Here is a 21679-nt window from a genome sequence, read left to right as displayed (position 1 = left end):
TTATTAATATGTTTACTGTATTATCATTATTATCATCATTATAATAATACCTTCTGTGTGTGTCTGCCATAACTCAAGATCCCTGTGATGCATTTGTATGTACATGTAGTTTGGTATGTCATCTGCTAGTGTGCTGATTTTGAAACCATATATATAGCAGTATTTCTAGATGATGTAATATTATCTAATCAAGTTTGAAGAAACAAAAGTTTTATTTTTTTATGTACCATTGTATATACTATTAGGTGCCATGAAAGTGGAGATCTTTAACCGGAAAGGAGAGGCGATAAACCGGTTACCAGGTGGTTCAGGACCGGGATCAGCCGGTTCCAGAAAACTCCTGGTGGAACTCAAGATCATCTGGCACTGTGAGTACACAATTGTTTGTTATGTTTAGCCATACCTAGTATGGCTCAACATATTGTTTTTACTCATGTTTCTTCTTCTCCTGTCAAATCTTCAAATCGATTCATCTCTGTCATTTTTTGACCAAATGACCTGAAATTTGGTACAGAGGTAATGTAGGCAAAAACCAATGTACGTTCTTTTTCTTTTTTAGATATTGACCTTGAAAGTGATTTTATTGAGGTTTTTAGGCTATTTTTAGCATATCTTGGCCTCCTGCGCCCTGGTATTTCAACCGAATGACCTGAAATTTGCTGTATATGTGGCTTGAACAAATATTTAAAGGACTACATTCCCATTTTTGGCATACATATATTCAAAACGATTTATTTTGGGCTTTCTTGACAATATTTGCCACTTCTGTCACTTTCAATACTACATATGACCTACAGGTCGTTGACCCCGAGTGCCTTGCACCTGGCAAGCTGGAAGTTTGCTTACGAGGAGGAAAGACCGGACATAAACATTTAACGTGATTATCGGGAAAACACCATGTTCCCTTAAACTCAGTGGTTAAATTGCAGTTTAGGAAATTTTATAACAGAAAACAAGTTAAATCAATGATTTTGTGAATGTTTATTCTAGCATTAGTTATTCCAGATATTTTCAAACTCCAAATTCTTCAACACAACACGGGAGATCGTTTCTCCTCAGACTGGCGCGACACTCCTGTCAACACGCGTCTCCCGTGATGTGTAGCGTCCACCACCAGGCCTTCCTACATGTCCTACGTACGGGCGTATGGATCGTAGAATTCGGCAAAAAAGGAATGATTAGGCCAGTAGAGTCAGTCCCCGGTAAGGTCAATGATTCGCCCCTTTGCGCTAGCTTGTAACGTTAAATGAATGTACCCTCTGGTGGCCAAACTTCACTGACAAACTTTCTCCCTATTATCATCTACCCTGGGAGTCCAGGCACCGTAATCGGCGGGCCACGGAGCACCGCACGCGCGCCCAAGCTTTTACGGCCCACCCTCCCGCTGCCCCCCGAAGACCGACCCCGCCCCACTCTCCGCTGCAAACCCAAGCTCCGCTATCCGATTACGGTAATCGGATAGCGGAGTAATCGGATAGCGGAGTTTGGGTCTGAGCGGAGAGTGGGGCGGGGTCAGTCTTGGGGGGGGGGGGGGCAGCGGGAGGGGGGGCCGTGAAAGCTTGGGCGCGCGTGCGGGGATCCGATTACGGTGCCTGGACTCCCAGGGTAATTGTCATCATGAGCTTGCGTTAGTCTGGTACTAGTGACTATTATGTGCCGGGAATGTTTATCTATCGCACGCCTTGGAAGGAAGTTCAACCATGATAAATGGTCGGCCGTTGCGAAAATTTGGAATCCCATGCTGTTGATTTTCGTGATTGAATCTGTAAGAAAATATATTTTCATGTCGTTCATGTTTTTGGGACGGACGCCGGGACGGGGTGAATTTTTTTTCTATCATAACATTTTCGTCCCGTTAGTAATGCAAATCGAATCGTGTTGAACACGAGGCAAAACACTAAAAACGTGGGTCTTGTGGAGTGTTTTGGAGCTGGAAAATGCCGGATATTAGCGGTGCCGAACAGTGTACATCGTCGCGCGCGGGTGGCGCTCCGTCAAAACAAATCCGCTGGTGGTCTAGCGCGGCCACCGAAAATAGGCAGAAACACACAGGAGGACTTAGCACCTTCGTTTATGGGAATAGGAGCTGGAATGATTATGAAAAAGTCCATTTGTTAGCAGAAGTGTATTTGTTAATCAATAAGTGGATATGGTTGTGGACTGGTCCATATTGTGTTGAGGTACTACTGGAAGACTCAATTTTGGACTGGGTGATTCATTTTTTTAGTGCAAGTATTTTAGAATGGTCCATTGTTATTTTGGGAGAGTCCATTTTTTGCATGGCGAGGAGTATGGCTAAACATGCTGTATTTGCTCGCAAATGTTGCCTTTCTAGTTTGTTTCTATGTTCATGAGAAGCTCAATTCGCAATGCAGGCCACTTTTCATTGAGGTCTTGAGGGAAGAGGTAAGGGTCAGATAAAATACAACAGAGATACAAATTGCATCATGTTTGTTTATTTGTTTGTTCTGCATAACCAGTAAACTGCCTTTGGGTGTAACACTCCAGTTTTGTACATTAGATACAAGTGTGTAAGATCAGACTGTAAGGTTTGATCCACTCACTGCAGGAAGGACCCCCACTCTTTTCAATAAGTGTGATGGGACGTTGAAGTTTAACATGCTTGAGATGTGGCTCTCCTCAAACATGGGACCTCCAGCTTTACATCCCATTATCGAAGCTATACTTAGTACTACTCATTTTCACTTGAGTGTCGAGTGAAGAAATATGTCTTTCAGTACCTTTTCCAATGGCACAACATTGTGGCCTTCTAGCCATTGGAACCCAGAACCTTTAGATTCTTAGTCAACAACCCTAACCACAAGATCACCTTGCCAAGTAAAGCACTTTGTGACAAAAGAACAATTTAGTTTTAGTGTGAAACTTCATCTGTGTTTGTTTGAATCACTTTAAAGCATAGTTGTGAATGCAGAAATGTTGGCATGGTTTTATGTTCGCATGAACTTTTTACCGCGAACTTAAAACCACTGCAAAAAGCTGTTCCATTGTGTGACTGTACTATTGTTTCAAACATGAACTCAAAACCACCGCGAACACTCCATTTTCTCCCTACTGCGTACTCAAATCCCTGCGTACATTTCTGCATTTACAGTAACCTAAATTTCTGACTGTCCAACATTTACTCCAGTCTTTGTCTTGGAATGTCATTCAAAAACAGTTGAAATTACAGTTCAAATTTTTGTTTATTTTTGTTATGTTGCTTGAAAGTGTAGTTGAATTTGTGGGGCTAAATTTGAGTAATGTTTGTCCAGGAGTAGCAAATAATTTTAGTAGAACTTAAATTTCATTTTCCTAAGAATGATTTGAATCAATTATAGTACTTATTGTCTTTGGAGGAAAAATTTGAACAATATGGAAGAAAACAACAATTTTCGTCCCAGTTTTCTGTAACCTGTCAAAGATGAAACTGGAGATCTCATTAAATCAATTCAGTCTTAAAAAACAAGTTTTTAATGAGACCAATGTCAAAGGTACCAATTGTTTGCATGCAAGCATAGCCATAGCAAGAAACAAAAGAGTGTGCCTGTCCAACAGTAGACAGTGTCCCCAGGCCCGTAGCTACGATGCAAATTAGCAACACCACTTGGCCAAACTTGTGCAAATTCCACATTTTTCCCTAGTTTTTCTCCAAAAAAATACAAAGAAAAGACCCTAGATTTGAAGATCCAGGAGAGAGGCGCCGGTATTTTTGGGAGTGGAACATCGCCCTTGATCCATTGCCCAGGGTGAGACCTGCTACAGTTGTTATCCTTATCTAATCAACAAAGGTTTAAAACGTCAATGCAGACAAAGGGAAGATGCCAACCTGATTAAAGATGCATACAATTACAAATACAAAACATCATTAACGAAATGTGAACAAACATAACTCTCAAACATATGAGAAGTACAATTTTCTTGACACAACAAAAGTACAGGGTAAGGTTTTCAGATCTACAACTGTAGTCTAGATGCACAGAAGTTGACACAGATTAAAGTAAATGCAATGATCTAAGCATAACAATTATTATACATGTACCTTATGGGGTTTGATATACAAGCATAGCAGCATTGAAGTAGCAGTTTATACGTACATATTGATACAATGAAGTTCATTCAGACCCTTCTAAACTTTGTATTGCCTAGTGTGCATGGGGCAGCAATAGGGGTGGATACCGGTTCAGCTTGATAAGGTCCTAGTCCAAGTTAAGGTCCAGAGATTTACATGTACATGTAGGTTCAGGTCCGGACCTGGACCTGATCCTGTCCAGTTGATGTTTTGTTTCATTAGGCCAATATTAAGCATAGAGAATTAATACTGACACGCACGACTAAAAAAGTTTCTGGTGAGAAGACTTTCAAGACAAACCAGTGTTTGATATTTGAATGTTGCACTTATTTCAAATGCCTTTTTTGTCAAAACACTTTTTATCAAACAAAATAGAAACATATATTTGTACTTTGTTCAGTTTTTTTCGGACTCAGATTTTAGGCTTTCAGGTTTTTTGGACTCGGTTCTTGAATGTTATAAAGGTCCAAATCAGGTCCAGCGAACCGGTATCCACCCCTAGGCAGCAAGTTTCCTTGCTGTTTCAGTAGCAGGGTGTATTTTTTACAGGGAGGGGTTGCTAGCCCTTCCCCTTGTACAATGTAGTATACACATCAACTCTTAATTGATTGCCATTGACATGAATACTGTACATGTTTGCAGTCATTGCACATACATGTGTACCCTGTTGTTCATCAACACAATATTTATATATAGATGATATTATTACATAACATTCAAGGTAAAGCAACACACCACAAGCACTTAAACTTCGTTAGCTATGAAGTATCATTCATGTATATAATGATTTATTGTGGTAAAATCTAACTTCAGACGGAAGTATTATGTAGAGTACAGTTGAGAAGACTTCTGCCATTTTGTTCCCCTTTTTCTAATAGTACTCAGTTCTCTTTCGCTATCGTGTAACTTCTTTTGTCCCCAAGGTTCAGGTCTGTTTTCCTATTGACAAACGCATTAAGAATCCCGACTACAGTCCCCTGAGTGGTCTTTTTGAGTGGTTCTGACTGTAGCTTTATTGCCTTACTAAGGTAAGGCTTTTCCTCGCACTCAGTTCTCTTCCGCTATTGTATAACTTCTTTCGTCCCCAAGGTTCAGGTCTTTTTTCCTATTGACACAAGCATTAAGAGTCCTGTCCATAGCCTAGGTACCATCCTGCATGTGCACACAGAATGGTACCTAGGCTAGTCTATTGTCCACACAGACCAGACTTTTAGTCTCCTGGGTGATTTTCTTTAGCAGTATTATCGCCTGTAACTTTATTGGCTAACGTTCTCATCCGCTATCGTGTAACTTCTTTCGTCACCAAGGTTCAATTCGTTCTGAAGTTTTTCCCTTAATTCTTCCTGCCTGTTCAACCACCACGTGTACATTCCAACTACGAGGGACCCAGCTAGTACCAGCCCCCCTCCCCCAACCTCCATATACGTGGGCACTTTCTTCAACAAGATGTAATCAAACAGTAGGGAGAACGGGATCACTCCGTTTTCTAGCGTTTGTACGATCCCCGCTTTTTCTAACCTCAGCCCTGCGTATAGGAGAAACATGGCGGCGCCGTAGCAACCTACATGGCCGAACGCGTACAGCCATGTCTTGGGGTCGAGTTTCCACGTTGGGGTATCGAAAATATACATTAGCGGTAAAGCTATGATCACTCCAATTCCCTGGATGTAGAACACAAGGGTAAATAGATGGACAGTGTGTCGCAGTAGCGCACGCCCTAGCACCATCATGGCCGAAATACTCAGCGCTGCGGACAGCGGTAATAAAATTGAACGTGCAATCTCGTTGGTTGCAAGCAATTGCGCCTTCCCTTGCTGCATTCCTACTGCCACTAACACAACCCCAACTATACATACAACGATGCCACATAGGTGTACAATTGCAACGGCCTCCTTTAGAAACAATAGCGCCATTATTGTCGTAAAGACGGGACCAAGCCCACGTATGATGCTATAGGCTTCTCCAGGTGAGACGTAGAGAACTGAGAAGAGTAACAATATTGTAGCAACGTTTCTACCTACCCCCATTGCGACTAGCATCCCGGTCTGTTTGCGTGTTTCTCCTAGTAGACTAGGACGAAAATACGCAACAAGGATGAGGTTAAAAGCAAATATGCCGACACGGTTCACAAAAATGATCTGGAAGGAGGGAAAACCCCCCGCATGACTTAGCTGCATGAAGTCTCCAGCTAGGGCGAAGAAAATCGTGCATATCAGAACCAACGTCACGCCCAATCCTGCACGCAGCATTTGCCATAATCTGCTGCTTTCTTGTCCGCCTGTGTCTTCCGGAGTCGGTATTGGGTTTATGTTCGCCGTTTGTTTCGACTCCTTTTCTTGGATACAAGAAGGGTGTTCACAGTCCTCGTTGATTGTTGATAACTTTCCGATGAGCGGCGATAGCTCAGTTGGTTTGTCCGTCATGTTGCCCATCAGTTTCCTACAATTGGGTGGAAAGTCAAGAGTTGAAACCCCAGCCAATTTTTATACTTTTAGGAAGTGTTACAATCCCTAGTACAAAATGTTATACTATATTATATTATAGGCTGCTTTTTGAAAAAAAGAGCGATATTGTCCCAGTTCAATAGGCTCAATGCTCATAAAAGTCCCTCGGTACTGATTAAATAAACCGGCAGCATGTGACTATCATCCCAGTTCCAGAAGTATGACTGTCCACAGTATAAATACTGTACAGAGCTTCAAGTGTTTGACTTCTGAGTCATCTCACAGAAGTGTTTTTCCTGTGACAAATGTACAATCAACTGTTCCAGATCTTGTTCTACCACCACTGCATGCTGTTGTCAGAAAGAAATAAACTGTACATGTATGTTCTCACAGCCTTTGGGATCCAAGTTTCATTCCAGTCATAAGTTCCAATGAAGGCTTTCCTTGGGCAGAATTCCGTAAGGTCAAGGTCCACAAAATTCCAAGAAAACGTGAGCACAACTGTACGGTAGTCAACTGTTCCAGTTTGTTCTTGTTTTACCAAGACTTAGTCTACTGTTTTGAGAAAGGCCAAGAAATATATGACATACTTACAGCCTTTAAGATCCAAGTTTCCTTCCAGTCTAAAGTTCCAATGAAGCTCCTTGGTCTTGTCTTGGGCAAAGTTCCGTAAGGTCCAGGCTTGACACACTTCCAAGAAAGAGTGAGCACAAAATGCACAGTCAACCTCACCTTTCGCCCTGTTCTACCACCTCTGCTGTTGTCATTAATGCCAGAAAATATATGTCCTCACAGTCTTTGAGATCCAAGATTGCTTCCAGTCTTAACTTCCCATGAAGCTCCTCAGCTTTGTCTCGGGCAGAACTTAGTAAGGTGCAGTCTGGAGGAAATTCCAAGAAAGAATGAGCATGTTTAGTACAGAACTGATTTGGTGACAAGTGCTACCCCATGCATGGTTGAGCACACAGACACACAACACGTTTGAACCGGCACCCACAATCCTGTCATGCGTTAGCAGTGTTCTCCCTGCCCTAACTAGAATAGGGCACTGTAGCAGGTCATGCCTTAACCAGCCAGTCACAGTCAGTGACAACTTCTTTGCGCTTCTATATCAAGCATGTTTACCTAGCCAATGATAGAGTCACATGTGGGCCATCCGAAGTCAGTTCTGTGGATGGCGTAGTCTCATGCTGAGGTTTCAGTGCATGGCAGTCTTTGCACTTATAAATTTGTATATCAAGCATGTTTGCCAAGTGAATGATAGACTCACATGTGGGCCATCCGAAGTTAGTTCTGCGCATTGCGTGGTCTCACACTGAGGTTTCAGCGCATGGCAGTCTTGCTAGCGCGTCGCAAGTTCATTGGACAATCTGCCCCGTTGGTGTTTAAATTTGTGTGTTCCAGCTTGCATGGTTTAGGGGGGTGCAGTCTTTGGGATGGGTATGCTGGCGTCTAGATTCTTTGTTTAATGAGGCTATTAGAGCCCACACCTGAAATACTTGTAGTGGGTTAGGTCAAGGTTAGGTATCTGGTTGTTCAACACAAGTCGGTCTTGATTGCACCACTTGTGTACTAAGTGTAAAAGTATAGTCTGTCATGTTGTTAGACTGTTTACTGCATATGTACCACAAAACAAACAAACAAAACATGTTTGAAAAATAGTACTAGACTACCGGTAAGTGTAGCAAGTGTACTGTAAATGCATGTACTTTCGCAATGGTTTTATTTTGCATTAGGAGGGAAAGTTAGGTTTTAGCAGTAATTTGAAGTTTGCAATTATGTTAAGTACAGTAGAATTTGCGGAGGTACAAACAATTTCACTGCAAGTGGTCACTGAAAAAATAACACCACTGCAAACATTTCAAGATTTACAGCTACATGTAATTCTTGTCACGTACTTGAAGTCAACACGATGACCCACCTGTAAAAACTATGTACAACCTCAGGGGGTTTTGAAGGGCTGTCAGAAAGTTCAGATTAGCATCATACATGACTGCCCATGCAAAGGATAACAACTAGATGTCTTCACTGTCAGCCTTTTAACCTTCAGCCTGCTAAGGTAGCCATGCGGCACAAATTTGTACTGGTTACTGGGTCACATGTAGGTAGTGGGGAGAAGGTTATAGCTATTAAGCATTGAAGAATGCATGCATCTGACATTTTTCAGTAAAAACAAGATCAAACATTCAAAGCTGAAATAATATTTTCAAGACCTCTCTTTTGCTCTCATTGTCTTGATATATGATCTGGTTAATGGTAGCCTTAGAATTATGTTTCTAGGACTGAAATGAAACAACAAGTTAAGTTGATAGTGCATTACATGTACTGTATACTTAAAATGCGTCAGTATGTCCAAACACACAGATTAGCGTCTGTTGGTTTTGTTCCAAGTTTGCCTTGCCTGAGGCTTACAGATATACAAAATTAATGAATGAATGCAACAGAAACCATTAACGTTCTATAGAAAGAATAGTAGAGACATTAAAAACTTATGTCCTAAAGTGCACCATATGGCACTTCATCTAAACCCTTCCTCCTTTTATTTTGATAGCTATTTGCATATCGTGTAAAATTCATATCTCTGTAAACGTTCTCTTTGAAAGTACAGCTGGGTTTGAATGTCAGGAAAAGATTTGTTGTGTCAGTAGATTTACATTTGTATTGTTGCCTCGATACCGGTAAGTCGTGAGAATGCGCTGTTTGATTTTAAAGTTTGTTTTTCAAAGGTCGGACTTGAATTGTTTTTTTTGTGTAAGAATGAAAGAAAGAATGGAGTGAGAAATCACGAATGGAATGTGTACCAGCCCAACCCACCTCTAAATTATAAGGAATGGGCCATTAGGAAAAGAGGGGGCTGTCTCAGATTTTTTTCTGATACAGAAGACTTTGGAAAGCTTCACTCAGGGCTATACATTTTGCGTGACGATTAAGTTTACAACAAACTCAGTATGTTTTATGACAGAAAAAGAAGTATTGTATGGCATTATTATCCATTTCCTTTTTGCAATTCGTGGCATACATTTGCTTCTTTTGTAGCTTCTTTGTATGATTTACAGTTTGGTCACTAACTTCTTTTTTGAAACAGATGAAAATTGATGCACACACAGATGTCATCCATATAATCGCGTCAGATTGGCCTTAGTCTGCACACATGTGCACAACACTGTGCATGGCTTGACGCCGCCCATTTTTCGTGTAAAAAAACGTCAATAGTGTCACCCTGTAAGTTGTCTCCCTCCATTTAAACTTTTGTGTCGACCATCAAGCATTGATATGAACTGTTCCAGAGAGGTGTTGTGACGCGCCTTGCTCCAAATTGGTTTAACTGTTCTGAAAATATACCGCCTTTGCAATGGAAATATTGTGATTATTACTGTTCACAGCCTAACTCCAGTATTCTTTTTGTATGATATGAAAGCCTTGCAAAGCAGCTGACTACAAAACAAAATCAATTTGTTACGGATCTTAGTTCTTGCTTAGGTACAGGTACCATGATCCGGTTACCATAACACAACAGATTAAAACTAGAATCATGAATCTCAATCATATACTAATACTGTTCATTTATTTTTGAGAGACTACGTTTCGCCTTATCATTAGGAAGGGAAAGGCGTTTTTGCAGTGTTTCAAGTTTGCATTTTAAATCTGTAGTGCAGTAGCAGTTGTGCAAAACACACAACAGTGTAATGACGGGTCACTGCAAAAATCAAACCACCACAAACATTTCACGCATTGATTAATGCACCATTTGAAATACAAAAACTATGAGCTAGAACTAGTAGAAGTTTTATCATGTTTCTGATACATTTATACTAAATTATAATAGTGATATGAAATCCTTAAACCGATTCTGTTACTTGAAAGTGCATAGCATTCAGCAACGGAATAAGAAAATTTAGGCCCTGGGATATTTCTGTGGTTGTTTGTCCCTCATTCAAATTTGCATATTCAGCATGAAAGGAAGTCTTGCAGAGAGAAGCTGAACCAAAATGATGCCTGACTTCCCTAAAAAAGCAACTGTCAGCTTAATTCAATCAAAGGCAACAGGACCAGTGTTGACACACTGCACTGTTGTTTAGACATAAGATGAATTTTATTTACAAAATGTCGGTTTGTGAATTTTTGTGATTTGGGTGTGATTTTTGTGGCCTCCTACCAGTATTTTGACCCTGAATATTTTGGTCCTTTACAAAGTTTTGCCACTTTAGGGCAAGGCACCTTGTTTAGCCCTTAGAAATAGCTTTCGCCTGTTGGGCAACCCTGGCATGTAAATACAACAGTTTACTTGTACATGCTGTACCAATGAATGAATAAGGCACGTTGCGTCTTTCAGACAATGCTGATTCATTTTGTTGTTTTTTGTTCTCAGATTTTAAAGAAATGATAATTCAAACAGGAAGACCAACATGAAAACAAAGCCTTCAATCTAAAATGTCCAAGGAGCAAATAAATAAATTGGAATGGCCTTTAGTATGATTGATTTGGAGGTGATCGTCCAAGGCTACCAGTAAATAGTTAATGTGCTATTAGTATCAAGGCCTTACAATGTTTATATGCCAAGTGCCTGGGCACATTTACACGTCTGTTTAGTGATGTATTAGCAGTCATTAGCAAATAACACTTAACACCGGATTATAGGGTGACCTTTCAATGCCCTTTTTTGCTCATAGGCTTCTATTCCTAACCTTGGAGGTACCGTGTTTGAGGAGAGCCATGCCTCGAGCACGTAAAAGAACCCACCACACTTATCAATGAGTAGGGGTACTTCCCAGTGTGTATGGGTCAAATAAATCTGTCCGGATATGCAGCTTGTTCATTACAAACCTGGTGTGTTATGCCATTAGGCAGTTTACCGGGAATGCAGTCAAAAGTTTCTGATCACTTTTACAAGTCTATTTAGTGATGTATTAGCAGTCATTAGCAGACAAATAACGCTTAACACTGGATTATAGGGGTGACTTCTCAATACCCTTATTTGCTGCTTCCGTTCATCAACTTTGAGGTCTTGTGTTTGAGGAGAGCCACACCTCAAGCATGTAAAAGAACCCACCACACTTATCGATAAGAGTAGGGGTCTATCCCAGTGTGTACGGATCAAATAAATCTGTCCGGATATGCAGGCCGAACAGAGCTTCTCTTGAATAAACAAAGGTTCAAACAAAACTGCTTGGAATCACAGAAACTTTCTCTGGCAAACACACATGTACACGTGACATGGAGACAAGCCATAAATATACTTCACTTCCTTCGGATTAACCTTAAGCACACTGAAGTAGCCGTTTGGCACCCAATGCCCTATTGGTTACAAACATTTTGTATAGTTAGGCAGCAGAGAGAAGGTTAAGTAATTGATAAGGATGTCTGTATTCCTTCCAAGAACTTGATATTAAAAATCAGAAACATTGATAACATTGAATATTAATACACCGCAGCCATCAGTGATGTAAAGAGCATAGACTACACGTAACGTTGCTGTATATGATTTAATAGCCATTTTTTGTTGCAATATTTTATTACAAGATACATTATACAATGTATACATCAGTCAGTCTGTCATTTGTATTAAAAGTGGTACAGTGGAGTAGAATCAAGTTAGAGACAAAATTTGAGAGTTGAACTGTTAATAGTGTTATAAACATTTGAAAGCTTTCAATTGCTAATTCTGTTCGTAGTAAGAAATACAGTGTTGGTGCTGCTGGGCTTTTTTTTTTAACCAAAATCTCATTTGAATTCTTCCTTTTTGGCCGAAGGTTTATTTCTTGTTCCATGTACACTTGACAGACATGTAGTTTTTTTTTACTAAAGGCTTATTTCTTGTTCCATGTACACTTAACAGATATGTAGTTGTTGTTTTTTACTAAAGGCTTATTTCTTGTTCCATGACTGTACACCTGACAGACATGTAGTTGTTGTTTTTTTACTAAAGGCTTATTTCTTGTTCCATGTACACTTGACAGACATGTAGTTTTTTTTGCCTAAAGGTTTATTTTTTGTTCCATGTACACTTGACAGAAATGTAGTTGTTTTTTTTCTAAAGGCTTATTTCTTGTTCCATGTACACTTGACAGATATGTAGTTTTTTTTTTAATAAAGGCTTATTTCTTGTTCCATGTACACTTGACAGAAATGTAGTTGTTTTTTTCTAAAGGCTTATTTCTTGTTCCATGTACACTTGACAGACATGTAGTTTTTTTTTTACTGAAAGTCTATTTCTTGTTCCCCAGCTCCCAGTGGTGACTCCATCATTGTTTCCCACATCAGCCAGCACGGAGGAAGATGGCCGTATTGGTTCAGGAAAATGGGTCAGTATGCAGATACATTTTGTCAGAGGAAGGTCGGTATACACATGTAGGTAGGGATTCCCTCTCTCTTTTTTTAAATTCATTTTGGCCGAAATGATCTACAACAAACAAATACAGTCCAAGGATGAAACTAGAACCCATCAGGATACTGGTATTTTCCACACCATAAACAGTAACTGTAACTGTCAGATAGACAAAACCAATCATTGAATTTCATAAATTGAACAAAGAAGTACAATGTATATAGTACTGTACTACATGTATGACTTACTATAACTGTTTGGAACCTTAATCTGTTGACAGAGTGAAATGCAGGAAGTCTGTAAGAAAATTTGCAAGACTTCTGACAATTTTCATCACTCAGAAGTCAGATCACAAATTTGCTAGCAGTCGACCCAAAAAAGGCTAGGGTCAGCAGGGTTTTGCTACGGTTGGTAAGGTAACCGGAAGCACAACATTTTTTCCCTAGGCCTAACTAGATTCCGCCTCTTGCGACCCACCCACTGGTCAGCCCCTACACGCTTGATTGTCAGGAGAATTCAGAACATCTTAATCCTGTTGATTTATGACTATGTATATTAACATGCACCAATTATAGTCAGACAGCGAACTGTCTGTTACCACGGTTTTGGAAGCTGTGAATGACGACTGGTTTCCATAGTGACAGAGAATCTAGATCTCCAGTTTCTTGACTTAGAGGTGCAAAATACACTCTGCGAGGTGAATGATCTCTAGGAGGATGCTCCACAGAAGCCTGGACAGTGAGAGACTGTGTTACACAGACTTACAAATACTTAACCTAGTTATCTTGTTTGTAGTGTTGTCTATGCATATATCCCTGTGGACAGACACCAGCCTCCTTGGATGCCTGTCTAGCTCACATTCTCAAAAAGGCCATACTGGTTTGATAATATGGATGACATCCTCTGGGCACTGCAAAGTTGATGCGAGCGTGTGAATGAAATAAAAGTTGGGTCGCAAAAAAGTTGTCCTCATTATTAAAGCTATGTGGCCCTAGGAACGTTTTACAAAGGACTGAACTTACAGAAGATGGTATACTACACAATAAATTCTTCATTTTTGTTCTTTCACGTCTTCTTGGAAGACTTTGGGAAACTTTGCCCAGGTTCGAAATACTTGCAAGGAGTAAGTTTATGATAAAATCAGTACATTTTACGATAGGAAAGAAGTAGAGTATGACATCACTATCCGTTTTTCAAAATTATACAATGTATTTGTTTGTACTGTTTGTCCTGTGAAATTATTATATGGTCCAAGTTTGAGCAATTTGTATATTGTGTTCCTTCAGAGAATGTCAAGAACCTGGGAAAGCACACCTTAAGGCTCCAGGTCGTGATGAACGAGAGTGACAACACCGTCTTCGCTGGCAAGGAACTCCCCTCACTCAACATCAAGTTCACTGTCACAGGTATGGCTATATTCCTTCCTTACATCCCTAGAACTCTCATAGAGTGGAACTCATAACCATCAAGTATTGTATGGTAGAGATACATGTAGTTTTAAACAATGCTTGCAGCTAGATGTGCAAAGGTTAGGTATGACATACAGGTCGTTCAATGTAGTTCTTGGTTTCATAATCCTTTTTTTTTAGTTAAAGTCCTGCCCACACCTTATAATGTGAATACATGTTGTGCAAGCGCTACTGCTACAGCAGTTTTGATTTTGATAAGCTGAATTCAATATCAATTTGTGACACTATGTATTGTTTAATTGATATTGACATTTTCTTTAAACAGAGGCAGCACCTGACAAGTTCACGGTAGGTCTGATGGACCCCCCGTTCCAGGTGGGACAGCCGTTCCAGATCCCTCTGGAGTTACAGGACGAGTTTGGCCACCCCACCTCCGCAACGAACAAACTTCAGCCTGTCTTAGAAGCAAGGTCAGTCAAACACAGGGTTCTAGCCACGATTCTGTCAGTTCATTCTTGTGATGCTGAAGAAGAGTGATGGATGTCACTCAAAACGTCTGGAAGTGATCTCTGAATGTTACCCAGTTGTAGAGATTGAAATAATGTACTCAAATATTCTAGTACTGTACCTGGATGTCTAACCTTCATAAACGTAGCCAGGATTCTATTTAAGAGTTACATGTACATGTATAGTAATCGTGATGTAGCAAAGCGACCAATCTAGGGGACAGTGTGAAAGTTGGTCTTGCCCCTTCCTCAGTTGGAGATTTTGAAAATTTAAGGTGAATAAAGTTATCATTATAAGGGTACCCAAGTAGGGACTTAATTCTTTTCAACCACATATAATTAGAAGGGTGTTTTGTCAGTTTGGAGAGCAGCTGGTTTGGAAGATCATATCAACATTTTTCACATTATTAGACAAGTAAATTCTGGGTCAAAGCAGGTGTTTTGTGTATTTTTCTAATGCGGAGGTTTGATGCCTGAGACGTAGATGGGAATGAAGGCTTAGAGTCCCCTCCATAGAATGCATGATCTTATTTTACCTTTTCTTCAAACGTCTTGAACAACAATTGTTACATGTAACTGTTTGCAATTGACCAAGTTTTTATTTTGCTTTGACAGTGGTCTCGACCTGACATATGAGGGAACAGAAACTAAAGGGACAACACTGATCATCAAGAGAGTCACAGCACTAGGAGATGTGGGGTCGCACCAGGGCAAGGTAGTTCAGTTCAGTTCAGTTTTATTTATGAATGACTTTGCATGTGACAGAAATTTGTACGTTAAATGCGTCATTATTTACAAGAGCTCATTATTGATAAAAGTCACTATTTAAGATGTTAACTATTACATTACGAATTTAAAATATCTTGCATGGACAGATTAAAAATAGGCACCAAGTTACGTCTCACTAATACATAAACAATTTCAACAGCATAACAGTCCTAGCAGTGGAGTTACATTAGGCTTAAATGTTCATCCGTAGCGCCGCTGAACAGTGCAATATGTCAGATACTCAAAAAGATTTATGTGAATCATTGTAATGTCGCATAGCTTTTTCCGACAAGTTACACTGTGTCTAGTTAGCTTTAGGAATGCAGTAAACTGTTGCAGGATGCATTTGTTGATTTTGTTTTCAATCCTATTCTGTGTTTTGATGCAGAACTTCAACTTGAAGGTCACCCTACCAGGGTTAGAGGAGGATACTCAGGTGCTCAAAATACGACTCTTACCGGGTGAGATCTGACATTACACATAACATTGCGTTGTACGTCCTGGTAAAATAATGACTGTGGCTACATGTAGGTATATATCAATCTTCAATTTTTATGTGAAAGTACATTTCCTATCAGTTAAGTTTCTTTCATATTTCCCTTCTGCAGACCAATAATTTCTTCCGGGATTTCTTTCCATACAGTATAACCCTTGTGTTGTCTGATTTACCTCATGCAGGACCCCCTAGCTCCCTGCATGTGAAGCCTGGTGATGATAACCTGCAGGTTGAGAATGGGAAGGAGCTGAGCTTCGATGTGGAAGTCAGAGACAAGGCTGGCAACATCTCAACTCAACCTAAACTAGATGTCACATGCAAGGTACATGTAACTTATGTGCATATAGTGCCCTTAGTCTGTTGAGTATTTGATTTTGATTTTATTTTATTAGAATTGCAACAATGCAATACAAGTGGGACACAGGCAGCTATTACTGGTGTCGTGACCCACACACATTTTACACTTGGGTGGAGTGAGGAAAGTCGCGTAAAGTGCCTTTTTCCCAATGGCACAAGATTGCATCAGGGTATTCGAACCCAGACTTCAAATATCCATATTGTAGTCGTGTTGCTTGTCTCAACACCTACGTCCACAACCAAATACTTACAGCAGAACTAAGAAAGACAAACATTTCTTACTTCATTCGGAGGGCTAGTCCAGATTTCAGAGAATGATTGAAAGTTTCCATATTTAGATCCCATTTTTGATCACTTGTTCCTTAAACTGACACTACCATACAAAAGAGAGAACTATATAAAAACTTGGAAATGAAATCCATAAGTGTCCTGTTGCCACCAAAAAAACATGTAGTTCACAGGTTGCCTGTCTCAAGCCCTACATGTAATATTGCTCACAGTCAAACACATTGGCCAGTTGCCACCAAAAGAAAATCATAATGTCAAAGACACAAGTGACAACTCTAACACCGTTTGTTTCTGCTGCATGTAGTTTACAGGTTGCTCAGGCCTGCCCACCTACAGTGTAGACTGCAGTAACACCGGCAGGGGTGTGCTGACTGGTGATGTCATACAGGTCAGGAACATGAAGAAGGAACAGTCGCTCAGGGCCATCATATCATGTCCGGTAAGTATGATTCTCAGTTTTTCTTAATGTGTACACCTGTTACACAGTATTCAATGCATTTATGTTGCATTGGCATCAAATGGCTTTTGAGTTGTTGTTTTGGTATATAAATGAATCATTGAATGAAGGAATAAATAAATAAATAAATGTAAATTTTTACCCCACGGGGCAAAGCACAACTTTAACGAAAACAACAACAAAACATATTTACAAACACATTCAAATTGGCACGAAAATATTGACATCTGGTATATACTGGCATTTATGTCATGCCTGGGCCTGATACGGGTGTTCCGGACCGTGTGATAACTATCCGGATCACATAGGGTTCGGGAGTGTTATCACACAGGCTTCCATAGAATATTTCGAACGCATTTCGAGCGCGCCGGTTGCGCGGCCGTCGTAAATTCGAATGCCGGATTCGGAGATTGGAATCAATGTTGCGACAGTTTCTTGTTCGAGGACACAAAACTCCCTCAACTTCTGGCGCATTCCGCATTGAAATGTGTGTTTTCTCGGGTGGGTATGACCAAGGTATGACATAAATAAAATACAACACGTTGTATTCCGCATTACCCTCGGTCCCAGCCCTCCCGCGGGTCGGATCGCCCTACGGCCGTCGGGCGATCCGACCCGCGGTCGGGCTGGTACCTCGGGTGATACGGAATACAACGTGTTGTATTCTATATTTACATTCAGAAAACTATATATTTGAATTTTACAATTCATTTCTGTAATTTTTCCAGAGTTTTAAAGGCATTCCTGCAATAGAGAAGAAGGTCATGGTAACGCCCAGTACACGGGCGTCCACCCTAGAACTCTCTTTCATGGACCCTGAAAGGGAGACGACAGTACAAGTGAGACACCAAGCAAACGTGATGTGTACTGCAGGGGAAGCTCTCGATGGCCTGAGTAAGTCTCACTACAGTCAAGTTTTAGGAACAAAAACATTAAAAGCCAAAATACTTTACCATACCTTATGCCCTATCTTTTAAAAATTGATAGGAAAATGTCACAGTTTGGCATTTTTGAACCAATATTATAAGCTTATGTTCTGCACTGCTTTGTGATAAGAGTAAAAGTCATTCAAACGGTGTATTTATGATAGACTTAGATTTTTGTATAATTTTTTCAGCTCTCACTGTATTTGATGAGGCTTCAAGAGTTCTACCTATCACAGAATCCATGGCTGCCAAAATCAAGGTACATGTTCTATTCTTTTTGTTTATTTATAGAGATTCTGTAACTATAGTACATGAAAGTCACTTCTTTTATGCAGTTTGTATAATTTGTTACAATGGTTACAGAGGTGCCTCAAGCACGTTAAAAGGGAAAGGCTAGCAACCCTCCCTGTGAGATATATCCTGCTACTGAAACAGCAAGTAAACGTGCTGACCTATGTGCCACTAGGTACTACAAGGGTCTGAACGATGATAATTTCCATCTTTTTGTTCTTCAGGTGAACTGGACGCCAAGACTGAACACTAAAGAGCTCCTTAAGGGGAACCTCCCCGCTATTAAGGTTCCCTTGTCTGTAGCCGAGACAAAATACTGCCAAGTCACCCTCCATGACCACTATCCTATTGAACTGGGCTTCACTATAAGGTATATTATTTCACAGTACAGATTGGGATTCAGGACAATCACATATTGTCCTAAGACAGATTGGAATCAGAGTCTCTCCTATGAGAGATTGGAATCAGGATCTCATCCCTGGAAACTTTCATCCACAAACTAGGGTGGTCATGTAAAGGAATTGTGAAGTATTCAAATTTCTGAATCAGTTTTTATTGATGTGAAATCTTATCATTGTCCTTTGTCTTTTAAGAATGTTTCAAATAATTGTTAAAGTTCAGAAAGCAACACAAGTCTATGGATTGGGGTGGATGTTAACATATTATTCTACTTTTGTGGTGGCTTTATTTCAGAATAGGAGGGAAGTGGAGGTTTTCATAGTATTTTTGATTTAGAGCTGAAACATTTCTATAGTACATTCTTGGGAGACATATTCATGAATTCATGGTTGAAAAATCACTGAGAATACTGAGGAAAAAAATCACAGTGAGTGACTGCAAAGCTTTAAGATTTACAATCTGAGTGTATGTTGTAACAGTTGTAACAATCCTTTACTTCTATCACCTGTACTCAGACCTCAGGCAGGTGAGGCAACCCACCTGAGGTGCAGCTGTACAGGTGAACAGGTGGTCAGGTATGGGGAGAAGCTGCAGGGAGACATCCACATCGCTGTGGTGGATACACACGGCAACCCCACCAAGGTAAGGGCTGTAGTATTGTAACATCAACATTTAAGAACCTTATCAGTCTGAAAATTGTTTAAGTGGAAAAGACCTGTCTGACAAGATGTATGATACTGGAAGCTGAACTTTGTCTATGCTTCAGCTCTTTAAAGGAGTAAGAAATATGATCATGATCGTGTGGTTGGGGTTGTTAGAATGTATTCATTTGTTAGTGTATATGATAGTTGAATGTACATCAATGTTTTGTTTGCATTTACAAGTCTTCTATTATTGTCTCTCACATATTACCAGCTAACCCAGGGAGGTTTGAAGTACCTGAATGTTGAGGCTGAGGGGCTGGACACATCTGCTTGCAGTAGAGCACTCGGGGAGGTGAGACGTTTGACTTCTTTTGAAACCCTTCATATTTATGTTTTTTATCCTGTTAATAGATAAACAAACATTAAGAAAGACGAATAAACATTAAGAAGCAACAATGCAAACCTCAAGTTACTACAACAGGGTTAACTTTTTTTCCTTTTCTTTCTAGAAATCAGATCATTTTGTGCTGAAGAACATCAGGTTCCACAGTGAAGGCCCCCTAGGTACGAAGGAGCTGTGCGTGACGTGGCAGGACCTGCAGGAGTTTGTGCGGCTGGTGTTGGTACCCGGCCCGCCTGCCGGAATGGAGGTCATAGACTGGCCAGATGATGGGGTAGGTGGAACATCATTTGCATTTTAAAAATTCATTAGTAGAAACCGTTTCCCAATCTCTTGCCATTTTAGCTTTCAACGGATCTTGTTTGGAAACATATTTCAATCAATTCTTGAAGAATGGTCTGAAAAGTTGAGCAGGAACGAAATGTTGTACAGTGCTAAAACTTTGTTCCAACTCAACAAGTTGGATGTTTGACTGTCCTACTGCAGTCTTCCTCAAAATTCAAGTGAACAATGTCATTTACTACAAGTTAAATCTGGTAATCAAGGTAAATCTGACATACTACAAGCCCATTGTTTTGGGCCCTATAGACAAGAAAACCTACAAATATGAAGTCCACGTTGAAGCATATAAAACCATCCTGTGTTCTTTGTTTCAGCCGTTGATGGTGTACAACGGGACCCAGTTTGACAAACCGCTAGTGGTTCACCTGATCGATGCTGCCGGGAACCCATCACAAGAGTCGGGGGTCGCAGTTCAACTGGACAAGGACAATGGACTGGAGGTCAGTTTTGTTATAGATTTGTTTAGGCACATTTCCTTCTAATAGTGTGTTGTCTCATTCTACATATGAGTTTTGTTTGTCCAAAATTCTTCATATAGAAGATTGTTTTGCCGTAAAGCAAGGAAAGGATTGTTGACTTCCCAAATAAAAGGCAGAATATGCAGGCATCTACCTTTGTTGTCAAGCTTCACCAACTTTTACACAGATTGTCTGAGGCAAAAATTAATAAACGTTTTACCGATTAAAAGAATTAGATACTTTTAATCTTTTAATCTTTTTCTTTACTCACCAAATATGCACTGGTGCATCAAGACAATTAGTTAGCAAGTTTAGCATTTAATTGTACAAATGTTCTGACATTTTCCTTCCTAACAGAATCAAGCATGTATTTTCCCCTTCCAGCTGACCCCAGCACCCCAGAGTGTGAAGACTGATGCCAGCGGTCGAGCCAACTTTGGCATCATGGCGGCCTCAGGGAAAAAGTAGGTTCTTGTAAAATTGTACATGTATGACATAGACAAGTGCAAAGTGGTTGTGAAAATGTAGTATAGAAATACTGTAAAAAAAAAGAATGCACTTTTAGAACTTTCTGATGTCTAATCTATTTCAAAAGCTCAGGGGATGGACAGTCAGTGGTGATGGTGTTTTTTGTAAGAAATCTTGTTTAATGGAAAGAAGAGTAGCTAAATAGTATTGCAGGATTAAATAGTTTAGCAAGCTTTCTAGTTAGCTGTTAACCATTTACTGGCAAGTTATAGAGGATTGAGAGTTACAATAATTAAAACCTAAGACCCAACATGAAATGTTCTTTTTTGCGCAGAGGTGACTATGAGTTCAGACCAAAAGCCCAGATAGGGAAGAAGACTATCGAGGGGTCAACGCTGACAGTGATGATAGTACCTGACCCCACCAAGCCTGTCGCTGTGAATGTGGAATATAACAGGAACGCTGTCTACATTGCTGGGGACAAGCTAACAGGTATTCAGAATTACTTATTGTTACTTTGAGTAAAGATAGCTGTTGGCCCACCCTCCAATATGTAAATTAGTATAGTCCATCATGAATATTGAGTATGGTGTGCTCCAAGAATAGAAGATGTTTGAAATGGCCATCTCTAA

At 40.1% G+C, this 21679-nt stretch overlaps 1 protein-coding gene across 1 annotated transcript in view; it reads left to right on the top strand.

Annotated features, from left to right (window-relative positions):
* The window catches only part of LOC136426128 (structural maintenance of chromosomes flexible hinge domain-containing protein 1-like), a 45513-nt gene that overhangs the window by 14475 nt on the left and 9359 nt on the right, over window positions 1-21679 (top strand). The window contains exons 18-34 of the mRNA XM_066415019.1: window positions 246-368; window positions 12738-12815; window positions 14125-14244; window positions 14573-14717; window positions 15369-15468; window positions 15910-15982; window positions 16200-16339; window positions 16967-17101; window positions 17848-18013; window positions 18237-18304; window positions 18561-18706; window positions 19251-19377; window positions 19651-19731; window positions 19889-20053; window positions 20436-20561; window positions 20964-21043; window positions 21382-21539. Coding sequence (XP_066271116.1) covers window positions 246-368; window positions 12738-12815; window positions 14125-14244; window positions 14573-14717; window positions 15369-15468; window positions 15910-15982; window positions 16200-16339; window positions 16967-17101; window positions 17848-18013; window positions 18237-18304; window positions 18561-18706; window positions 19251-19377; window positions 19651-19731; window positions 19889-20053; window positions 20436-20561; window positions 20964-21043; window positions 21382-21539 — 2031 coding nt within the window. The remainder of the gene's footprint in view (window positions 1-245; window positions 369-12737; window positions 12816-14124; window positions 14245-14572; window positions 14718-15368; window positions 15469-15909; window positions 15983-16199; window positions 16340-16966; window positions 17102-17847; window positions 18014-18236; window positions 18305-18560; window positions 18707-19250; window positions 19378-19650; window positions 19732-19888; window positions 20054-20435; window positions 20562-20963; window positions 21044-21381; window positions 21540-21679) is intronic.

The sequence above is a fragment of the Branchiostoma lanceolatum genome, assembly GCF_035083965.1.
Source record: "Branchiostoma lanceolatum isolate klBraLanc5 chromosome 18 unlocalized genomic scaffold, klBraLanc5.hap2 SUPER_18_unloc_1, whole genome shotgun sequence".
In the NCBI taxonomy this organism is placed as follows: domain Eukaryota; kingdom Metazoa; phylum Chordata; class Leptocardii; order Amphioxiformes; family Branchiostomatidae; genus Branchiostoma; species Branchiostoma lanceolatum.
This window is presented reverse-complemented; position numbering and strand designations above follow the sequence as displayed.